This window comes from Ruditapes philippinarum, unplaced genomic scaffold (assembly GCF_026571515.1).
Source record: "Ruditapes philippinarum isolate M1 unplaced genomic scaffold, ASM2657151v2 ctg822_1_1_1_1, whole genome shotgun sequence".
Taxonomy (NCBI): domain Eukaryota; kingdom Metazoa; phylum Mollusca; class Bivalvia; order Venerida; family Veneridae; genus Ruditapes; species Ruditapes philippinarum.
In genome coordinates this window covers 330,858-348,503 of record NW_026852739.1, presented here as the reverse complement: position 1 = coordinate 348,503, position 17,646 = coordinate 330,858, and the positions used below count along the sequence as shown (strand labels likewise).

Here is a 17,646-nt window from a genome sequence, read left to right as displayed (position 1 = left end):
CAATACCTAGCCACACAAGACCATCGGAAAGACAATACCTAGCCGCACAACACCATCGGAAAGACAATACCTAGCCGCAAAACACCATCGGAAAGACAATACCTAGCCACACAAGACCATCGGAAAGACAATACCTAGTCACACAAGACCATCGGAAAGACAATTCCTAGCCACACAAGACCATCGGAAAGACAATACCTAGCCACACAAGACCATCGGAAAGACAATACCTAGCCACACAACACCATCGGAAAGACAATACCTAGCCACACAACACCATCGGAAAGACAATACCTAGCCACACAACACCATCGGAAAGACAATACCTAGCCACACAACACCATCGGAAAGGCACTGAGCAAGTGCAACAAACAAAAACAAGTGTATAGACTTTTCAAGGCAAGGATAATTCACAATAAATCGACAAGTTTACATAACATACTAATAAACATGAACTTATATACATCTACCGTACTGAAGATAATAAAATTGACTATAAATAGCAAAATATTTAATTGTAAAAATATAAACAAAAATGTACTGCAATGCAGTGTACCACTCAAAGGCCACACTATTCGCACGCGATCTTTATTGTGTAAATGATGAGCCGATATAATACACTAAAAGCAAGTTTAAAGTCTTCCAACAATTGGTTTAGAAGAAACATTTTTAAATTATAACTCTGTGTATTGATTTGAAACACCTCTATAATATTTTACAATATTCTTAATCTTGACCACACTATTGATAAAATCATTCAATCATGAACTTTGATAATCGTGTACGATTACTAATATTTGTACCAGAAACTTATGCCTGTAACAAATAGATATTGCATTTCACATTTCTATTCATAACTACGGAATCCCGTTTCCGCCATCGTTTTGTCGACTAATAAATAACCCGACAACTAGAAATTAAGAATAAAATTTCGACTTTTCGCCATAAAAAATTTCCCCGAAAACAAAACAAGTTGAGGTTTTTTACTCGATAATAATCACAAAATCGTCAACTTGTCGACCTATAACTTAGCACGAAAAGTAGAAATTTATTGGCCTTAATTTCCACTTCTCGTGTATTATCACAAGTCGACAAGTTGATATTTGCATGATAATTATCATGATAATTATCAAGCAAACGTCGACTTGTCGACCCAAAATATAACCCGACAAATTGAAATAAGCACTCAAAACCTCGGGTTAGGATTATATATACGTGTCTTGTGTACTCTTTTCACCGTACAATCCTACTTCGACACTAGAGGTTTTATGGTTATTTTCTACTTGTCGCGCTAGATTATGGATAGACAAGTTGACGTTTTTGCGATAACTGTCATGCAAATATCACCTTGTCGACCTTTGATAACATGCGACTAGTGGAAATTAAAGATATTTAACATATACTTTTCGTGCTAATTTATAGGTCGACATGCTGACGATTTGTGACAATTATCGAGTCAAAAACCTCGACTTTTCTAGTTTTCGGGGTACGTTTTTACAGCGAAAAGTCGTAAGTTTATTCTTAATTTCTAGTTGTCGGGTTATCTTTTTAGTCGACAAGTCGATGGCGGAAACGGGATTCCGTACATAACCGATTGATTAACTTAAAGAAAAACGCAAATAAGATTTAAAATGTGTAATGCCTAATAAAATAACCGTGATTGCGATGTTGCAGGACGGGTTCCACTATAAGTTCCTTCTACTCATAGAAGAAAATACTTATTAATATAAACATTTTCCAGATAAATCTTCGTGTTAAAACATGAAATATAGCATACAGAAAGTCATTTTCCCGACGAGCTCACTATGATACGATGGTGAAAACTCGATTGTACGATGACGATAATATGAAAATCGCGATGATGCAATAATAAATATGCTATTATCGCTTTTTTATCATCGTGCCCTAGAGTGTTCACCCTCGTAGCGTCGTGTATCGCGGGCTAGGTAAAAATAATAAATTGTCACGATTGTTCAAGGTACAACGCACGCAGCGTTCTGTATCTCTGTGTATTTATATCTTTGTCTTTGTTCTCTTGCATGAGTGGTTTCTATGCAAGAATTATAGACATAACCATACACGTTTCATCTCTTCCATATTTAGTGTTTGAAATTATTTTTGTCCAATAGGATTCCAGTATTTCAAATGAATACAAAAATACATTTACTTTGGTAAATCGACAAACTATTAATACGTCTCGTAAATCGATTGTTTATAAAAATAATTTAAAAAACTAAGCTGGTTAAAATTTATCAGTACGCATTTAATTTTGTAAATACGTACTTGTAAACTTTAACCTATACATAAACAATAAGACAAATCACTGTCGTGTTTAAAAGCATAAGATTTAATGTTTATTCACCGAGCTGATTTAACTTCCTCATATATGGGTACATTAATGAATAAATAAATGTTTAAAAAAAACTGGGTACTTTATTCAATTTATAAATATCGGAATATCAACATGGGAAGTTGATGTAAACAAAAATACAAGGAAGTTTTAAACGTTATAGACATATATGTATCTTAACTGTAATATTTAAATAATCATGAATGTTTTCATACTGATCATTGGAATATGTATTTCGTTGTCAAAAGGTAATTATTTTATTGTACTTTATTCATGGAACGTACTTGTTATGTTTTATGAAAGCTTCATCATCTTAAAAAAATAAGTAAAACCCCCAATACAACTGGGAAGGTACTTTATTATACTACTTTCTAAAAGATTTTTTTTGTAATTTATACATGAAATATATATAGAGAGATATGGAATTATTTTGAAGTGAAGAAAGGGGATATTTATAAAATGATTATAATAATGTTAGATGGTGTATTATTTTTTTACTTGATTTTGGGGTATGTAATAATAAATAATAAAGAAATTCATACATATATATTTTCAAGATAATGGAATAGAATAAGGAAAAAGGTTAAAACATAACCATCTAGAAAATGAGGCATACATGTTTAGCTAATAAGAAAAAAATGTTCATCAATTTAATAAATATTACGTTGATTTGACCTTATACAGGTGTTTACATTTCAAAGGTTTTTTTTTGAAAACACATCTCGAAAATACATCGCTACTTGAGTTAGCGTTCAGTAAAATTGTAAGCATTCATTGAAAGATCAAAATAAAATATTGATATGACGGGCACTTCCGTGCCACTTTTTGCGAGTCCGTAAACACGGTATTGCACGACCGTGTAAACATTTTCACGTGAAGTCATTTTAGTTGTACAAACATAACGTAAAGACCCGCTTGTTGTTAGCGTAACACCGCGTCAATGAAAATTATTATTTTTGTCTTCATTTTGGGTATGTGATGAATGAAATAATATAATTTTACCAAACTCGTTCAATAAATTCAACTTGGAATCTACACTGACTTAATATGAAAAATATATTTTAAAGTTTTACTGTATGGTTTAAGCCTGAAAACGGAATGGATTTTGTTTGGGAGTCCAAGTGGGTGGAAGCATTCAGGAAAAAACTTTTTTATCCCGTTTTCAGGACTAAACTAGGCGTAAAACTTTAAACTTATTTTTAAAATTATATACGGTTATAAAGTCAATCTTTGGTTCGCTGCGTTATTTTTTTATATTCTAACGATTTCAAAAAAAAAATAGAAACATATTTTACCTTAGAATTGACAAATAGTTCGATTTGGGGCATTCTGTAGGTGCGCGATGTAGTAGTATCCTACTATTGTTATCTATTTATAATAGCTTAGTAGAGTTTTAAAAATATAAAACTGTAGGTAATATAAGATAAAACATTAATGATTTCTTGCCTATAAATCGAAACATATATGTACACATGTACAATGTGTCTACAGTAAAAGGAAGACAAAATTAAAACACACACACATAACATTTATGTTACTGTTCAGATACTATGTATGATAAGAAATAACATATCACTAAACTTTGCTACTTTTTTACATGGATTAAGTATATTGATTTTCTATTGTCTGCTGCTAGTCAATGTGTTTACCTCTAAACTTCTTGATCTCACAATTGCGCTGTCCATATAACAAAATGGCCAGTTCGATATACATTCTGAATGCTTCGGATTTCTCGGTGCAATTTAATATCGTCGCAACTCCGTATCAACAAAGCTGGCTATGCATGCTATACAAAATTATATACATATTGTGAAGACTTTGAACACTGTTGGCATTTGTGTAATGAATACTTTCTTATCCGCCATTGTACAATATCATTATTCAAGCCTTGTCAAAACATTTTTATAAGTTATCCGTGGCAACGATGAACTCTTGGAAAAACGAATCAACATCTATATATTTAATCCAAAAAAGTTCCTATGAAGCATTGACATATTTGGGGCCCAATATCAATCCATGGAGAAATTCCGTGCGCACGTGCTCGATATCCAGAAGGTGTGGATAATATATCCAATGAAAGGCAGGATACCTCCGTGACGTCACAATGACCAGTAGGTTCCCAATGACAAAATGAATAACTTGATAAACACACCTTTAATTTCCAAGGTGAAAATCTTCTATCTAGTTGTATGGCATTATCGTCAGTTATTCTGTACATCTATTATGGACGCTGGGCGCCATTGACGTTTGCCGGTCATTAGCTAGAGCAGGCACTTTGCACAAATATTTGGTAGATCGTTGGATTATTATTGATGTTAGTAACTGAAATAATATAATATTATCATAGATAATTTATTATACATGAAAATACATCTATACACAGTGACAACAGTGACGGAATGTAATGATGCATAGCCATACCTTTAAATATCACTTTGTATAAACACTTGTGAACGGTAATTACATGTTACTATAGGAGTATACTAATAGGATAACGGGACTATTAGATATTGAATGAGTGGAGTAAAATATAGGTTGGTGTGAGAAGCAAGTATGTTTGGCCTGATACGAGACTCATTTTGAGTTTAAGGATTAAATATTGAACATAACGACCAATATTTATTCATATTTTATTTCAACTACCCTATGACAGTATATTATCATATTTAAGTATGTATTACAATGTGACAATCTCATACAGATCCCACTAGACAAACATCATTATTATAGACAAATTGTTAGAAAACAAACTTAGCATGTACACTTAAATACATCAATTAATATAGAGAACGAAAAGGAAACACATATAACATTTTAAATTAACAATACATAGCTTTAATATTATTCCACCTTCTAGGTACATCCACTAGGTACCAAGAGCTGGTAACTGTGGAGATGATACAGTTCTAACATGTCAGGTTACTTGTCATAATGACTTTACTGGCTGGTTTGGATTTGTTACAGATGTTTTAACATGGGATCTGTTTAATTGTTTAATTATTCTATTTAGTTGTAGGTACAGTCAGTATTCAGGTACCAAGTGCTGCTAACTGTGGGGATGATACTGTTCTAACATGTCAGGTTACTGGAAACATTGGCACTCTTAGCTGGTATGGATTGAGCAGATACCTAGTAATAAATGGACTTATTTCTAGACCAGAAGACAACAACAAATATACAGAAACCAGAGGGACATCATCGTTCACTTTGACTATACACAACACTGACTTTAATGATGGAGGGTATTATAAATGTAGGAATGATTTTGAATATAGTGGGCTGAAATATCTTAATATAGAGTGTAAGTATTTTTTAAAACAAAGCAACAAACAAAACAATACATTGGCGTATTCATTTCATCAAATTATTCAATGATGTTTAATATTCTATTAATTGAATGAAAATGCAAATGTCAATGTGATTTATAATACAATAACGTAACTTTTCCGGAAATAATGATCAATAAATGAAATTATTTTTAATTAATCACTGTTCTTTTGTATTTAACCCCATTTTCACATATTATACATATAGTACAATTATAAAATAACTGGTTTGTTTGTTTGAAATATTCCGAATGATAGATTTCGAATGTTTCAATGTATTTCCTTTATGTTATTAATACTTAATATCAGAACAATATAAGTAACTTCACATGAACTATTAAGTTTGATCTTGTGTTATAAAATAGTAAAGAACGATCTGATTGTTCCATTCTTACAATATCAATATATGCCGTAATAATTGAAACAAAAAAATACAGCTATGTGATATCAAAGTAAATATAATATAATGATAGGAAAGCTAACATAATATTTTATAATATGGTTTTTACTGTTTTATTCTTTTATGCAAAACATAATCATGCATTCTCCTCTGCAAATAGTGTTTATTGGCGACGCCGGTGAGCGGCGTCGTCTCTTATGGAATGCTTTTTATTTTGACCTATGGAAGGAGCTGTTATTATTAGCAGTTGATGTCATGTTGTGTTAATTAGTTTTATATATTTGATTCGTAAAAATCAAGTAAACAAATATGTTGTTATATTTGTATTTAATAACTTCATGTAAAAAGCATGTGCATTGTGATATTATTTTCACGAAATTGCAGGCTCAGTTTTACAGCTTGTCCCTTAGCTTTATTGGCAATACTAAAACCCGGATTTCGAATATCGCTGTGGTCTACATTGATGCCGTATTCTTTTTCATTCATTTATAGATTTTCAAAATTAGAGTTACAATTATGACATTATTATTAAAGGTATGAGACTTTCATAAAAGTTATAAATGATAATACATGTATTGCTTGAAAATGTCTTTAAACTTGGATGAAGCAATATAATTAATAAAGTTTCAAAAAATCATATTCTGGACAGTTATTCTAATTTTTTTCTAACATGTGCATAGTTTGAAAAAGACAGCTTCTGTCTTATCTATTTGTAATGGAGGGACACCGGTCTCAACCTCCAGGTCTCCAGAGTCAACCCAACAACAGACTTTTCATAGTAGATTGTTACTTGCCCTTGAATAAATTTGCGCACTAAATTTTATAGTGGGTGATTTGTGCCATATGAAAACCAACAAAGTACAAAAAGTAACCGGACGCGAGATGAAAACAAGAAAATGCAATGAACCTTGCTTTTGTCCGGTGCCCCTGATGCAAAATACAAATCAGCCTTCAAAAAAAGTGTAATCAAATTTTTTATCTGTACACAAAAAAAAGATATTGTACATGTATTAGTACAGTTATGTTCACTTTTAAATTGACCTGTTTTAAATAATGCCACAACCAATAACTGTCTAAGCCCTTTTTAGTAAAAATAATTATACAATATATAAATAAATTGTTATTTTGAGTATGTAAGCTTTTTTTCTTATTTGTTTAATTAAGAATTAAAGAATTGAGATAGCTCAATCGCTACAGCAGCAGTACATTATTCTGTGGGTCACAGGTTCGAGTTCTGGTCAAGTTGAAAGTTTTTCTCATCCTGTGACTGCATATAACCCTGAATTTAATTCACTATGCTCTGTAAACATCAGAAATTTAAGGACACACATCAATATAGTGGGAAATATGTTGTGGTTTATAACTGTTTCATTATTAAATAGAAAATGTGTAGCCGGCCTGATAGCTCAGTTGGTCTTCTGACAGTCATGGGTTCGAGTCATGGTCAGGCAGTTTCAGTTAGAGTTTAGAAGTGGGTTTTCAACTGACACATATTTGATTCATGTAACAGATTCAATTAAATTTGAAATGGACAAAGGCAGTATTGCATGATACTTTTAGATCTACAAAAGGCATTTGATACAGTTGATAACACTATACTGCACATGAAGAAGTTCTTCTTCTTCTCCTTCATGAAAGTTCAAGCATCTGCCATAGGTAATGACCTTCTTTCATGGTTCAAATCTTACTTTTGATAGACAGCACTGGTGGATGTGGCTGGTAATCTTGCTACTACTACTCCGAGTACCTATGGTGTCCCCCTGAGGTTCATTTTAGGTCCTCTTTTTATGTCTAATATATGTCAATGACATGTTTGCAACCCTAAGCAATAAGCTTTTATTATATGCTGATGACTCAAGTATTCTTGTATATGGTAAAATAAATCTGAAGAAATTCTCTCTTATGGCATGGGTCTTATAAGATTGGTTAATTGACTATAAATTGTCTTTGCATCTTGGCAAGGCACAGTTCAACTTTCAACTTAAACAGGGTTCTAGCCTCCAGGTCACATGTAATGGTACTGCTATAAAGTACACATCTTTTGTTTAGTATTTAGGTGCAAAACTTGATCAATTTTTTTTTGCGTCGCCTTTGATATCGATGCTTTGCATCAATGCTTTTCTTGTTTATAATCATGAAAGTGTTTTAATTTGTAGGTAAAGCTTCATCAGCTACACACAGTGTCACAAGTGGGAAGAAAGTACAGATAACAGTAGATAAACTATATCCTGCCTCACCAACACTTACTGTTTCATTTACAAGACAGGTATTATTTTATATTATGAAACAATATGTACCTTTTTAAAAGATACCTGGTCGAAGTAAACCTGGTTAACTTGTATATGTTTTTCTCAGTTTTTGATACATATTTAATTATTTGACAGAATAAACGATGGGGTTATTTATCTTGCAAAATGGAACGCTGTTAGAGGTATGTGTTCCTTAATGAATCTGTTTTATTGGAGAAAGTATTATATCTCAGGATCTGAACAAGAAAGTTAAAGAAATATCCTGAACATTTTATTTCAGAATAATGTTTTACATTTTATTTTAATATTGGCAAAAACTGTTCTTTACATTTTAATTTTAGATCTACTGTCTTTGAGCATGTATTTTAGAATGACAATAATAGAAATGCATTTTAGAATGGCAATAATAGAAATGTATTTTAGAATGGCAATAATGTTCTAGAATAAATCGCTTTGACCCAATTTGCTTCATGCACCAATGCTTACAAAACAATTTGTTTCGTAGTATCCTGAGGTATACATGTATAATAAATGTGTGCCATGTAGTAATATTTTAGGAAATTGCTAATATCTTGATATCTATTATCTCACCTGACCACAACAAGTTCAAAGTGAGCTATTTTGATATCCGTCTGTTTAGCGTACGTCTTCAGCGTACGTCGTTCGTCGTTAACATTTTTACTTAGTAATAAACGACATCTACTCCTAAACCCCTACACAAATTGTGCTGAATCTACACATGAATGGTCCTTGGATGGTCTCCGCCAATGGAGCCGGTCTGCTGAACAAGATGGCCGTCAGGGCTAAAAAGAAAAGAAAAGAAGAAGAAAAAAGTGTTTAGTGACATGTTATTCTGGACCGCCAAACATATTTGAATGAAACGCTACAGAAATAATCATTCAGCACTTCTGTACTACAATTGCTGAAATTATTTCGGTCTGCTAACAAGATAGCAGCAAAAGCTAAAAACAAAAACACCTTTGAAAGAAATTTATCCCTTAATTGTTTTGTAGATTTTGATGAAACTATAAATTATTTTTAGATGGGCCTCTGTAAAAAATGCTCAAATGCCTTATGAAATAAGAAATAATATTAGCATTAAATAGCCATCGCTAAATGGCCATGCGCTTGAATTGAAAGTAAGTCAATTTGTGTATTCACATTTTTTTGTGAGAATGATTGTTCAGTTCTAGAAATATTTAATAGTTTAAGAGAATATGAACTTTCCTTTTGGACTAAAAAGAACAATGTAATAAAACTACAGGCATCTTTATTGTGAAAAACAATTGCTCGGCCATATGGTTTCTTTCCGGTGGCGAGGGTTAACAAACCCAAACACACACAATTGGAAAAACAAATGAAAAGGACTTCGGTATTCAAAGATATACAAGGGACAAGAAATTATTTTCAAACTTTAGGAATTAGTCACGGTTACAATAAAGATACGGATGAGATTTGGAAGGAGAAAAAATGTTTTCAAGTATGGAAAACTTGGGGTTTGACATTTAAAGTGAACATTCTTGCTGAAAACTTACATTGTTTCTTTTATTACTTTTGGAATTGAAATGCTCGTTTTACCGACAAAATACTTAGAAATCGAAAATTATGAGCGATTTTCTTTTGGGCAATTAGCGGCCGTTAGGTAAAAACACTAATCTCCTTGACCGAAAAGACGGAGATTTTAACATTGGCAATATTTCTTATATTCATGCTAGTCTGAATGTTAAAATAATATACAAAGTTATATGTACACTGTTATATACAGAACTGGAACGCAACAGGAAAATATTATTTTACAAAAATTTCATTTGGGGCAGACAGAAATTATTATTTTAAATGTAAACGTTTTTCTTTAGAAAATTTACCTTTCAAATTGAACATTACTTGTTTTATATATTCGCCCCCGAAAATTGGTGTCGGTTTTTAAAGCAAAGTTTAAGCCAAAGTATTTATCCGATGTTAAGATAAATTTCATTTTTGTAACACTTCAATTCGTTTTCGCAGGAAATCATAATACCCCAATGATGTGTTAAAAGTAATATATTTTTTCAAAGATATCTTGGACTTTGAAGGCACTCTTTTTAAAGGAAATTAAAAGGTACGCGAAATTGATTTGCAGAATGTCATATTCTCAAATCAAGCATTTCTAAATTGTATATATAACTGCTTAAAAAACATGATTATAAAAAAGTGTCGAATAACACTTACTTAGACGATATTGTTTTAATGAGCAAACAAAACTACTGCCTGAAAATATTAAAATAAAATAGTTTTCTCATATATTGAACCAAAAGAAAAGTAAATCAAAAAGCGAATGGGAGACCTTTCAATATTTTGTGTTAGCATGGAATAAAATATAGTTCCGAGTTTATGATTCTTTTTCTTCATGCAAAGCAGTACAGTATCAGTGGAAATTATTTGCAAACTGTTATTTATACAGAACAAAAGCTGTCTCTTATGAATTTATCTGACGGTAAATGTTTTTATGTAAATCTCAAAGAGAAACTTTGTTACATCTTTTCTGGGAATGTGATTTTGCAAGTAATGTTTAAACATGTGTAAAACAACAGCATCTTAGACACTGATTTGCTGATTATCCTTACAATTGTAAGCACCTAGATTTTGAAGAAATATAATAATAATAATAATATAAAATACCACTTTGAATACAAATGTAGAAATAAAAACGAGACTTTGACAGAATTTAAAAAACATATATTTGTAATGTGTATGAATATTGTCATTTATGTAAGGGCGCAACTCCCTAAAAATCTATTAAAATTCATTTAGAGTTAACTCCCATTTCAACCTTGTCACTTTTCGTTTTCAGACAAGCAAATTATACCTTTTCGAAAATTTTATATTCATCATATTATATGTACTGTTTCTAATTAATCTTTTTAATTCATATTATGCAATCAAACTGATCTTTACTGGGAAATATACCATAGATATACTGTATTTTATTTGTAACAATGTCTATTTTATTGAGTCTTTGTGTAAAAAAATGTGTATTAATAATATGTATTAATGCAGTTTAAGCTTATGAATTCTTTGGAAAAACATGAAAAGTAAATGTATAACTATTAATGTTATTTTGTCCCAATCAAATATTCATGTATACATTACGCTAATCATTAAGTACAGAGCAACTTCTTTCGTAAACTTCCTCACCAACCCCAAAATTATCTACAACTGTATGTAACATCATGTCTCTGTTCTATATTTATTGAAAATTTCAGCATGATCGGGCAAATATTGATACACCAGTGAAATCAGTCATAAATGCACACTTATAAGATTTATTAAGTGAAAAGCGAACGATGCGGAAAATAGTGGAAAACATATATATCTGGTTTTCATTCATTTCGTTATAAACAAAAACATACCTTTTTCGTTCCAAGATGGCGGCGTTTGTTTACATTTTGTAGGATACGACGCAGTTTTGCTTTCCAGCCCTGCACATGTATCATTGTAAGGTTGATAGGAGGATGCTTCTCGACCCCTGTCATGCCTATGACGATGAAAAAAATGGGGTTACCCCTTACTGGGCCCCCGAGAAACAAAAACAACGAAAAAACAATTGCTTAAATGGTACCGATCTGTTGAACAAGATGGTAGCCAATGCTAAAAATAGAAGAAAAAAATGGTGAATGATATATTGTCTTCAACATCTCAATAGATTTTGATAAAACAGAAAAAATATTCTGCAGTCATTTAAGAAAATATTTTGATAAAACTCTATAGTAATGAAATTTGTCATTCATTTATTAAAGTTTTTTAAATTGTATTCTGAATAAAATAGTTTAGATAATTAAATATATAAATAAAACTTTCAATTTCATTTCTTGCTTAACTATCAAGTAGATTTTGATGATTTTGTGTTACCTTATGTATTTTATGTGACGTGACTTTCTGACGATTCTTTCATAACTAAATAGCAATGTGATTGTATAGTTGTACCGATGTACCGCTACGACAATATTTCTTTCTAGAAGAAAAAAATTTAAATAACGAAGTCTACGATGAAAACTATGATGATAATGTGACTGAAGAGCTGTCTGTACAATAATGTTTCATCAATTATGTGCATACGTGCATACACGCGTGCGTGCGTGTCTACTTCTGTGTGTGTACGTGTTTGTCCAGGCATTATGAAAATTGTACATACTTGACAAACATATACCTTTCAAAATCATTCCGACAAATAAGTACAGTACAGTTTTATCCGCCAAGGAAGAAATACTGTATTAAAAGGCATACGATTATTATTGTACTCCAATGTTGCCTTATTAACCAGTGAAAAGAAAAGGTCTTTAAGAAATAAACCCTGACGTAATTTATAATCATAAACACCACGTGACAAACGTTTTGTATAATTATTATCTATTTAAACAGAATAGCGCCATCCAGATATCAGGATCTTCAGCATGTTCAAGTAGTAAACAGAATACAAGCTATTATAGATGTGTGTGGACTTCTAGTAACTCTTTAGATGATGGGTCATACACATACAGCATTGTTGTTAAAACCATCACACAAGCTACTCCATTAACAGGATCATTTAAAATAGGTATGTAAGTTGTGATTCTCCAATTTAAAAACAAACTTGTTGTTTTTCAATTTTTACACAACTTCAGATATTGTCTCGAATTAAAGGATAGTTTTCTTTGATATATACAATGACAGCTCTCAAATCCATTCATTTTTTTTTTCTCAATTGATGATGGTGTTTCCACACACACACACACATTTATCATGTAAAGAAACATAATTTATGCAACACTCAATGTATTATAGGTATACAATTTTACAAACTTTATGTTCGTGCAGCAATTGTGGTAGACAGTAACCTGATAAATATGTTTGATATGTTTGCACAATTAAAACGTCTTGCATAATTTGAATTTTAAGAAAGAATTATGTTTTGTAAGAAATGCTTTCACTGAATTCAATTTTTTTGTGTTGTTGTTTTTTCGAGAAATATATATTTTATTTCAATAAAATAAACATTGTATGATTTAATGATTATATTTCGTTGGTAATTTCAGCTTCACCTACTACACCAGTAATTTCAAATGTCGTGCAGTTGAATGCTACTCGTGAAGTTGTTTACGGAAATGAAGGACAATCTCTGACAATACAATGTACTTCAACTGGAGGATATCCCTTACCAACGGTAACCTGGTATAAGAACAGTATATCTAGCTCTAACCAGTTGTCCAATACAAGTTCAGGGACATTACAAAGTGACGGAACATACACTGTCAACCTACAACACACATTTACACCTACTACATCAGATGATAAGAAATATTTGATATGTAGATCGTACTATCCTCAAGCTGATACTGCTCAAGTTGGATCAAATAACAAATCTGTGTTACTTTACCTAAGATGTGAGTATTAAGCTTAAAACTATTTTTCTTATAATGGACAAGGACACACTGAAGTGAATTTAACACAATGAATTTCTCATACTTGCAGTTGTTTGTCCGTTTGTTTTTTTTGTCAATAACTTTTGCTTAGTGATTGGGATAGGTAGGGAGGGATGGAGGGAGGTATGTATCTCATTCTCAAAAAACATTCCATAGTTTTGGAGAGTTTGCTATTGGAGATTTTTTATGCATAAATTTTATTCAGAGCATTTCACAAATGTATTTAAAGTATCATCTTTGAACTGTGCAGATTAAAAGAAGCGCAGTGCATAAAAAGCATATGCCTAATTTTGATGCTTTAAGTCTTTGTAACTTTGCATCCTAGGATATTATTAAACACACTATCTTTTTTGCAATTATGTCAAATTTCACAAAACTTTCACCGCAACTTCATAAGGAACTCATTTTTTCAATTTAAACGAATCATGATAATGATGATTAATTTACAGAATAAGAGGCCTATTAGTTGAATGTATTTTTTACGAACATGTATATGTACTTTTTGTAATATGACTTATGAATTAATAAAAGTTTGGCTGTAACTTTAGCATAGACGGCGCGGTCGTAATAGCTTTGTAGATATTTAGTCTTAATAAGTAGATTGGTGAAACAACAAATTTCTTTTAATAACGGTTATTTCTGTCTTTCCGAGTCTGCAACATTTTCAATTTTGTTGTTTTGGGCTTTCTTTAAGGATTCTTATTTTCTTTCTTTCAGTAAAGCCTAGTCAGCCAACAGTTACTCAGACATCTGTTGTATCAGCTGGTAGTACTGTAACGGTAAGATGTACAACAAGTGGGTGTAGACCAGCAGCCAGTATATCCTGGTTATATCAAGGTCAGATGTATAGTGGCAGTACAACAAACACAGCCGATGCTGCAACAGAAACATTTACAGTCGTTTCTATATATACTAGACAAGTGACAGCTGCGGATAATGGACAAAGTATACAGTGTATAGTTACTCATCCTGCATTAGTGAGTCCAGCACAGCTCACCAGATCAACAAATCTAACTGTTCAGTGTAAGTTAATATTAAATTGGCATTTACCGATGTAAACATAATAGAATTTATTCATTATTGTATATCTAAATGAAGCTGTGAGTTGAATTAGGCAGACAAGATAAGATTTTGGAATATGATAATAATGCATGTCTGAAAATTGTAGCAAAAGATAAGAGCAGTATTCATATTGCATACATATCATTCCTTACCAAGAAATATCAATATTCTATTATTATAATGTTGTATTGTATGCGAAACAGTCATGTCTTAATTTGATTTAAGCATCATTTCAATTAAAACCAGCTTTATGCAAATGTTATATTTCAGTTCAAACCAGCTTTATGCAAATGTTACTGGAAATGAAAAAAATAAATGAGTATAATCATGACATATTTTTTCACCAATAAATAGCTGCTCTTGTGCTTCAGTTAACCTTTTAAAGATATAACTTTGAAAACGTTTATAGTTTAGAGCAGCTGTGGGAATTAATGACCACATAAGCATATATTTTATTTAAATGTCACTCTCCATATGCATTATCTCTGCTTTGAAACGGAATTCATATAGACTAGAATTACTGTAAACTGAATTCAAACCAAGCAAAGAAGGTTGACTTTTGTTTTACTTTCTTCTTTTTTCTTTAATCATTATTTATGTACCTTCCAGATCCCTTTTGGAACGTAAAGTTGTTCTTCTTTTTTAATTTTCAATGCTAAATTTAGAAACAAATATAGAACATCTGGTATTTCCAATGTCTAATAAAATCAAAACTACACAGTTAAAGTAATTGATTAAGACAACAATCTGGAAACAAAGTGATCCCTCGGAAGCATAAATCACAGCAAAATTACAAGAGAATTGCAAACTCGGGTTTGATTGAGTCTGTACATGAGGGATCATGAAGAATGTGCAAACAGCCTCATGGCCGCTAGCCACCGGCTTGAGCCGTTTACTCAAATTCTCAACACTTAGAATGTGCTGGCACCAATGATCCCGAAGGACCTTTGGGGCAAGTGCGCGTGTGGCGAAGATGTAAATGTTGTCCCGCACTTCACTTCAGTGTTGTTATATCTGTCTGGTCCTTCGGGATCATTAAATCAAGCACTTTTAAGCGTTGAAAATTAAGTACCGACGAAGCAGGTGCTATGTAGCGTGAGGGATATTGCACTTTTCATTATCCCTAATGTTACATACTCGATCAAACCGAAGTCTGCAATTTCATGTATTTTTGTTGTGATAAATGCCTCCGAGGGATCACTATTTCTCCAGATTTTATTATGCTCCCCCAAAGATTGGGAATTTTCATGGAAAGATATATAATGTTATGTTTGATGTTATGAAGTTTTATTGACATATATAAACTGTCATGAAAAATTATACATAGGTCACTGCTACGAAAATTAACAAGTCAGCTCTTAAAGACGTTAAATTAGAAGAAGAAAACAACTTCTACAGTCATGCCTTTTTCATATTCATATTTTTTCATAGAGTTTCAATAAAAGACTTTGTTAATAAATATATGTAACTTGATAAATCTATATAAAAAAAATTAACTGTTCCCTAACGTATTATTAAATCCCTATTCTAGTAGTTTTAGTTTTCAAATGAATAGTTATTTTGACAGGATTGTTTCAAGATAATAATAATTATATTATACTAACTTAAAACAACTTTAAATGTATATTATAACCGTTTGGGCTCACAGTCTTCTGAATAATTGTCTACAATATATATAATCCAAACATCATAAATGCTTCAATATAGCATGGTTACATACATTATCGGTAGATTAACATAGTTAATTATTTGAGAAGTTATATATTAAAACTATAGTTTTGGGTCAGACACATGCCTTTAAACTTTAAACGAAGTTACGACGCTTTTTTGCAGGTATATTCAATACAGTATAAGATAAAAGTAATGTTTTGAAAACTTGAGGAGTTAATGTAAACCGATTTCTCTGTCATATTTTCATTTTTTATTCCATTATATAAAGTTTCAGTTGGATCATCAACGACACAAATAACAGGCAACAGAGAAATCATTGCTACAGGGTCTACATCATTAACATTGACTTGTACAACAGGATCATCAAATCCTGCGTCTGATATAACATGGAGAAATGGATCACAAACACTTGAAAGTAATAGTTCATATACGACATCAACAGGAGTAAATAATGGAGTAGTGAGGTCGCAACAACTTATACTGTATCCAACACGATATATGGACGGTGATGATATTACATGTTCCGTGTCGAACAGTGTGTCACAGTCACCTGTTGTTGATAGGATAAAACTCAATTTGAAATGTAAGTAAAATGATTTGTTTTTTTATTTGACATTTGTACAAGACGTGTTTACTTATTGGCAATTTTCCAGGTAAATGAACCTTTTAAATGACATATTTATAAATTCATATGACAAAATTTTCAAAAGAAAAGTAAAAACAAAATTTATTGTATGGTATTTGAATTGTTGCTTGTTAGAAGAAAAAACGTTTGGCAGTTATTTTGTTTTATTATAATTATGATCTAATATAGCTGAATCCTTGGAAAAAAGTAGTCAACAAACTTTTTTATAAAATATTTCACTTTTTTAAAAATTATTCAGGGAATTTCCTTGTAAATACAAGGACAAAAAACAGTAAAAATTTTAATGAAAGGGGGAAAAAACAGTTAAAATTTCAGTGATAGTAAACCAATATCAAAAATAACTTGGTACCATGGAAAAGCCTGATTCTCAAGAAAAACCAACGGGGGTCTCCGTCTCAGTTTTTTACCCGTAAAGAACACACTATGGAAGTTATTCTTTAAAGCAAATAATGGGAATAGGAACAGAAAAAAAGGGCCAGATTTTCTTTACTTAAAATGTATGCT

General features: G+C 31.5%; 1 protein-coding gene across 1 annotated transcript; it reads left to right on the top strand.

Moving 5' to 3' along the window:
* Positions 1 to 4,454: 4,454 nt before the first annotated feature.
* On the top strand, positions 4,455 to 17,087 carry LOC132722923 (cell adhesion molecule 2-like). The gene is made up of 7 exons (XM_060707550.1): positions 4,455 to 4,461; positions 5,361 to 5,651; positions 8,233 to 8,342; positions 12,724 to 12,898; positions 13,377 to 13,724; positions 14,481 to 14,786; positions 16,765 to 17,087. The coding sequence occupies exons 1-7, from the start codon at positions 4,455 to 4,457 to the stop codon at positions 17,085 to 17,087; spliced, it is 1,560 nt and encodes a 519-aa protein (XP_060563533.1).
* The last annotated feature ends 559 nt before the right edge of the window (positions 17,088 to 17,646 follow it).

Excerpts from the sequence above, each read along its gene's own strand:
- LOC132722923 (XM_060707550.1), top strand. Across the intron at positions 8,343-12,723 it reads CTGTTTCATTTACAAGACAG|AATAGCGCCATCCAGATATC; the intron begins GTATTATTTTAT and ends CTATTTAAACAG. Across the intron at positions 13,725-14,480 it reads TGTGTTACTTTACCTAAGAT|TAAAGCCTAGTCAGCCAACA; the intron begins GTGAGTATTAAG and ends TCTTTCTTTCAG.